This window comes from Poecilia formosa, unplaced genomic scaffold (genome assembly GCF_000485575.1).
Source record: "Poecilia formosa unplaced genomic scaffold, Poecilia_formosa-5.1.2 Scaffold747, whole genome shotgun sequence".
In the NCBI taxonomy this organism is placed as follows: domain Eukaryota; kingdom Metazoa; phylum Chordata; class Actinopteri; order Cyprinodontiformes; family Poeciliidae; genus Poecilia; species Poecilia formosa.
In genome coordinates this window covers 70,358-77,441 of record NW_006800686.1, presented here as the reverse complement: position 1 = coordinate 77,441, position 7,084 = coordinate 70,358, and the positions used below count along the sequence as shown (strand labels likewise).

Here is a 7,084-nt window from a genome sequence, read left to right as displayed (position 1 = left end):
TGTTCATCCTGGCACCAGACATCAGCGTCTCTTCATCCCTCAGTCAAATCCTGAGGCTGATATGGTACAGAACATTTTACTATGATTAAGTTTCTTATTGTGGTTTTAGTAGACTGTTATGATTTGATTATTAGATAATCAATTATTTGCTCATATATTGTATAGTAGTATCAGCCAAAATAATATAAATGGCCATTTGAAGAACAAATCATACTAAGAGATTAACAGTAAATACATAAATATTTCCTACTTTAAAAAGATTTGTGAGGGCTTTCTGTTTGTTTTATTAAGAAATGTTGACATATTAATTCAGTGTTCAGTCGTCATTTAATGTACTACTAATGTCAGACAGACCTTCTGCCCAGGGGTGGTTCTAGACAGGGCCAACAGGGGTGCAGAAGAAATTATGCTAAATAAATGTCTTGTTAACATTTAGAGGTGGATTTTTTTAACCTTCATAATTTTACTTTAATGATGAATTAAAAATTATAGTGATGTACTTTTAGCTGCTGTACTGAGATAGGATCACACTTTCCATCTGCTAGATCAGGATCTGCAACCTGATCCAACCTGTATCTTTGGAGGCACAAGTTGCTCTTTGGCTCACTTGATATGACAAATAATGAAATATTGCTCTTTTTTATTGTTTCATTCTTTTTTAAGTGTGGTCATGGAAAAACACTATCCTTGCCCACGTGGTAGGCTACCATGCTCATTCGGGCATGAAAGAGAAATGGTAGATTAAACAAGGGGAATAAATTCTGTTGAATTATTTTTAAATCAAATCATGTTTATTAAGCACTTAGTGTTGGTAACACACCAGTTAACTGTTAAAACTGTGGCCACCTGCTCAGTAAAAAAAAAAAAAAAAAAAAAAGCCTTCCACCATGAAGACGATGTGGAGGTTCATCCTCAGAACTGGTTGTTGATCTGGTGGAGCCAGAGCTTCTTCTGAGACAGGAAAGTCTTTAGGTTTTCTAATTCCTGATCCCTGTGGCTTCATCTTTCATTTTCATTTGCTTAGACTGCAAAAATATGTTGAAGATAAAAACAATGATGAATGAGTTATAACGGCAGCCTCACAATATCAAAGTCTCTGGCATACTGAGCTCAATTAAAACCAGGTTAAGTTTATGAAGAAAATTAAGTCGCAACAAACAGAGCCTTTATGCAGTTATAACATGAAGCTGAATGATTGTTATAATCATAGAAGTCACAATAAAATTGATAAAATTATTTCTGAAACCAACTTAAGTTTGTTTATATCTTTACTCCACCGTTTATGATTAAACAAATGTAACGCTCTTGTTAAATGCGCAGGTCTGACTGCAAGGTTCAGTGTTAACCACTTTGTAGAATCAGAAGTAGGTACGGCATGGAGTCATGATAATGGATAATGGATAATGAGTGGATAATGAGTTCAATTCATGAGGAGTAAATATTGTGCTCATAATCAGTATTGAACCAAAGAAAGCAAGGCAGATGCAAGCCTTTAAAATTGTGATGCTTTTTATGGGTCAAATAGACTCAAAATATTGTAACAGCAGCTGCACAGGGGGGCCCAATCAAATTTTTTGTCAGGGGGCCCATGATTCCTGGCCGTGCCCCTGGTTGTAGATCACTAAACTGTCAATGTTTGTTGAGGCATGAATACATTACTTTGTTAAACAACATTGCATCAAGTTCCACTATTAGGAATATTTTTTTTTATTCTTTGCCATTTTAACAAATATAGTAAAAGATTATTAAGGCACCTAAAAAGGCATACTTTATTAGCCTAAAGTATACACTGAGAAGCAATTTAAAACATACTGAAATTAATCATTTAAAGTAAGCGTTCAGTGAATTTTAAAAAATTCTATTTTGAGCATATATTTTAAACTATACATAAAATATCTTTAAAAGATATTTTAAGCTTATTTAAAATATATTTTAAATGTATACTTACACTTGGGCAAATACATATTTTGTTTACTTAAAGTATACTTTTATTTAATATATTTCTTAAAAGTGTATTTTGGTACAATTATATTTAAGTGTAAAACTTTGTACTTATCTGGTAAGGCACCTGTAACAAAGGAATCGGTGACTATGAATCTTTACAATTAAATAGCGCATCAGAACTAGGTTCAACTCAGGAGGAGCGAGGGAAACAATGTGTTGAACAAAACACATTTATTACACAATTTGACAATAATGAAACAGAACAAAATAGTCAATGTTTTCTTTTGGTAGTCCTAAGTCAAGTCAGTCGAGTTCAAAAGTTTTCACTTTCATTTGTTTTCAGTTCAATTCAGTTTTCAGATCTGAATGTTATATGGTAGCTACCCGGGTAGTGTTAATATGTGCAATCCCACCGATCAAGTGGAACAGAAGAAGGTTCTTCTTTGACGTCGTAGTGGACACAATGTCAATCTGCTCTTTTGGATCCTGGCTCGCCGTTCTTCACACGATGTCTCTCAACACAAAAAAAACAACCTGCATATAGCAGAAATGTATTTTACTATTTTGTGATACACCATTCTAAGTCATTTCAGTGAAAGTTTATCTTTCACTCCATGTAAATAAAATAATTTACAGCTGCGATAACCAATTTTGTCTTTTGGCTCAACAAAACATCACAACATAATATTCACTGAATTGACATATCTTTTTCTAGCATTCTTCAATTCCGTACAGTGGAATAAATAACTCACTGTCACTAGATACCTCATCAGTATCAGTATTCCAAGAAGAAGAAAAAAAGGCGCAATATTAGCAGAATAGCCTTTCAGAGTTAGCCGTAAGCATTGCTAATTTTCATACAAAACATACATTCTTAATCATAACCAAGTATCTCCGATTGTTTTGTTTTTTTCCTTTCAACATTGAACTATAAAATGAAATCACAATATAACTTTTAATACATAACAGCAAAATATTAGCTTGTGGCTAATCGATAGCTAACAAAGAAAATTATAGCACAGAACTCACCGGAGATTCGCATCAAAAAACAAATAAATGTAATATCAAAAACAAAGTTCTCCCGGGTCCGGTTACACAGGAATCGAAAAATCAACTATAGATGAAAACTAGTTCTTGAAAAATATTGAAAATAACAGAGTTTTGTCAATAAAATGACCACAAAACGTTTCTTCCAGTTTCTTCTTCTGGTTATTCTAGTCCATATTCTGCGGCATATCAATGTAGTTTTAGACTACGTGAAACCATTTACTGCCACCTATCGACAACGTAGTGTACTACAGGCTATAATTGAAACCATTTACTGCCACCTATCGACAATGTAGTGTACTACAGGCTATAATTCATATTTGTTAAATTAACATGGGTGTTAGTATGTTTAAGTTATAATGTCAAAATTGGTACAAGCATTCTTTTAGTATACTTCGTAAATATTTATAGGTAGTACACTTAATAATTAGTATACTTCAAATGTACTTACACAAATGTAAGTATATTTGAAGTATACTAACGTATTTTTTTTCACTAGGGCCTTCCCCAACTTTTTTATGCGGGCCGTATCCTGGTACAGGCCGTCCTCCTGAGATGCAATCCTCCTGTCCTCCGCATCTGTAGTGCTTTGGACCAGCTCCTTTATCTCCATGGCCTGGCTCTTAAGCATTTCAGTCAGAATGTCCACTTTCTGGGAGATAACAGATTAAATGTTCCACTTAGCGAAGAGCAGGATAGAGTGTGGTGGCCCCACCAGCCTCTGGCAGCTCAACAGCTAGCTCCCTATTAGCCATGTTACCTGTGCCAGCCAGTTGAGACTCTACTTCACAGGTCTTGTTGGTTTTCTTTAGGATTTTGGGCGGCATTGTGCTGGAGTGAGTTGGAAGAACGTTTATCAGCTTTCATGTTACTACATTTAGTTGAGAAGTCTTAGTAAGAGGGTAAGGTAAGGTAAAGTAATTTTATTTATATAGCACATTTTCAGCAACAAGGCAATTCAAAGTGCTTTGAAAAGGGTGGTATTCTGCTCAGATATAAACTATATGGTGCGCAGCTCAACGAAGTTGACCACATGCTATGTCGCCATCTTGAAAAGCCCTCTTACTGCGGTTTTTAAACTCAGCAGAATGCTCCTCTTGTGGTCCAGCTTCTTTAGGAAGAAATTCATCTTAGTAATGAGTGTAGAAGCCACTGAGCCAGAACATCAATGTACATTACTGTGTGGATTTGATTTCAGGTATAAAAGTTACAAACAAAATGGTTTCAAACTGCAACCCCCTTTTCTTTCTGTTCAACAATCAGTGGTAAATAGTTGTTAACCACTGATAAACAACTGTTTACCACTAATTTAGAAATTAACCCAAGTTAATTGCGGCATGTTGGCTGCTTGACAAAATAACACCCAGGTAGGGACATCTCCTCTGAGCTGCTAAATGAGTTGAAAAAATGGGCCAAACTTAGCTCTTTTTAAAACCCACTTGTTGAGGACCACCATTCTTTGTGTTGGTCTTACCTGAAGTTGCTCGCCTCACCTCCAAAGACACCATCACTGGAAGATGATGCATAAATTCACAGATTTCCTGGTAGCTTGAAGAGTTCACTGGTTTACCTCCTATTTTCACAATCTCATCACCAGGGCAGAGTTTAGTTTCACAGTTCTAGAAGATAAATAAGAAAGCAACTTAGAACACCATTTTAACAATGCTTCACTCTAACACATGATTTTTGGTACATCACTGAAATAAATTGACGTTGATTCACACGTTACCCATTCAGCAGCACGGTCAGGCTTTAAACCATCAATCATAACTCTCAGAGGTGATGACATAATCTCCAGGTCCAGCCCGAACGTCTCTTCTTCTTTTCTCTTTAAGATAACAGTGTGAAAACCTCTGAAATCTTCCCTTTCAAAGAGCTGTCTGGGCGCCAGCCTTGTAGCTATCTCTTCTCCACTTGGTATGGCGTTAGATAGCATCTGTGGTAAGTGTGGAGATGTGGGTTTTTGTTGCTGGGTCAGTGGTTCAGTGTTTTCAGCTTTATCTGATGCCTCATCATTACTGAACTCATCCTCAGAGTATATGACCTTTCGTTGGCGGAAAAGTAGGCTCTTCATTGAGGTGGTACTGGAGGCAGCGAGGGCATGGCAAAGGGGCTCTGTATGCTGATGGAAAGGGACAGAAGTCTTGTCGTGTGATGTTATGCATCCAGGGCTGTGGTTAACATCTGTCACAGAGGTGCTGCATGCTGAGAAAAACATAACAACACAAACTCTTAAGGCATTTTACAGTCCCTCCAGGAAATTACAATGTGGCGATTGCAGCTATTAATGCAAATTCACTCATCATTCACAAAATTTGCACAAACTTGCCATTTTCACCAGTAATCACAAGTTTTCCATATGTTTCACCAATCAGCTTAGTGTTTTTTGTATTTTTTTTTTTTCCTTTTTCACCAATCACTGCAGTGTGGCTGAATTTTGACCAATCCTTTTTGCACCCTTCAAATTTAAGTCCTAAGTCCTTTTAAAAGTAAACTTGCAACATTTGTAGTGAACTGATGTTATATAAAAGTAAAACTGAACTGAGTCAAACTGAAATGTTCTTACCTTGTGGTTGTAGTGGGCCATATGCTGAGGCTCTGCCGTCCAGCTGGTGGAGCCCTTGACCATTGTTTGAGCTCTTCAGAACAGACCCAGATGTGACTGAGTGGCCAGGAACCTCCTGAGAGAAGTACTCGGATAGTTCTGTCTCAGAGCTCAGGGATCCCTACATCAGCAATAGAAACATTAAACAAAGAGGAACAATAAAGCAATGTTGGCTCAGATTCACAGCTTCCAAGCAATTACTACTCCAAAGCAGCTGTGGCTACAATCCAGTATCTTGCTATTATCAGTGTGAGAATGGAAATGACTGATTTCATTCTAAAGCGTCTTTAAGAGCGTTTTTAGGTTTGAAAAGTGTTATATAAGTTTGATGTCATTTCATCATTAAAACTGTAGCTTAGTCAGCTTTTAAACTCCTACTACTAACCACAAAAATAGATTTTGTTACAATCCTGACGTCCATCCATCCATTCATCCATCCAGCCATCCATTCATCCATTTTCCTACACCCTTATCCTGTTGGGGTAAGGGTGAAGGGGTGCTAGTGTCTATCTCCAGCAGTCAAAGGGTGAGAGGCGAGGTACACCCTGACAGGTCGCCTGTCCATCACAGGGCAACACAGAGACACAGGAGGGTTGAACGACTACATATTTTTTTAAGGTTGACTACATCATGATAATAGTCGAGTCGATGTCGACTAGTCGCGGTGACGTCATAGTGACGTAAGTGCAAAAACCCTTCACAACTACTTGGAGGCTTTATCAGCTATTTTCACGGCAAATATTGACACCCCCCTCCCCTTCTCCCGCTTTTGCTAAGTCTATTATGCAGAACAGGCACGTGCAGAGGGGGGGTCTATGGGTGCTGGAGCACCTGCCCCTTTTGCTCCTTGCCCCCAAAGTGCCCTTTTGGTCAATTTATTTTTTATTTTTTGGTATTATGATTTCCTAAGCCCTCTTCTGACACATAATAACATGCCCTAAAATTATTTGTTTTTTTGTTGGGGATTTTTTGTACAACATAATAAACCAGTCACCTTGTTACCTTTGACCTTTTGCATGTGATGCATGACGCAATTGTCTCTCGCACAGTGAGGTAATGCGGCTAACTGTGGAGCTCAATGTAGCCAACGTTCCAGATTACAGAACAGTTTTTGGTGAATTAAAAAAAAAAAAAAAAAAAAAAAAACCTTTTTGGTGAATAAAGTGGAGTAGACTTGCTACTTGTCAGATGGCAGGAATCATTTCTGCTTCAGCACGGAGTAGCGGTTTAAACAACAGACACTGGCAGGCCTCTGCGTCTGCCTTTCTCTGAAGAACTATTGAGCAGGAGGAAAAACTGTTCTTATCTATCGATTCAGTATTTTTATCATACAGACATTAGGCTGTTGTTGTTGTGCTATTAGCTAGCTGCTAGCTAACAACTTTGCTATCATAGCAAGATAACTGAAAAGCTTCTTCCCTGTATAGTTAATGATAGCAGTCATTCTTCAGTATCGCTTATGCAATAGGGGCACATCGCCCGTCCAAA

At 37.5% G+C, this 7,084-nt stretch overlaps 1 protein-coding gene and 1 long non-coding RNA gene across 2 annotated transcripts in view; both read right to left on the bottom strand.

Moving 5' to 3' along the window:
• LOC103131357 (uncharacterized) overlaps positions 1-7,084 on the bottom strand; it is an 87,794-nt gene that overhangs the window by 34,153 nt on the left and 46,557 nt on the right. Inside the window, exons 7-9 of the mRNA XM_016666596.1 lie at positions 5,558-5,717; positions 4,721-5,196; positions 4,466-4,610 (exon numbers count right to left, since the gene is read on the bottom strand). Of these exons, the coding sequence (XP_016522082.1) occupies positions 4,466-4,610; positions 4,721-5,196; positions 5,558-5,717 (781 nt within the window). The remainder of the gene's footprint in view (positions 1-4,465; positions 4,611-4,720; positions 5,197-5,557; positions 5,718-7,084) is intronic.
• LOC107834750 (uncharacterized) lies at positions 2,272-3,194 on the bottom strand. Its single transcript, XR_001660567.1, has 2 exons — positions 2,974-3,194; positions 2,272-2,478 (listed from the first exon to the last, which is right to left on the bottom strand). It is a non-coding gene; the product is annotated as an uncharacterized LOC107834750 (long non-coding RNA).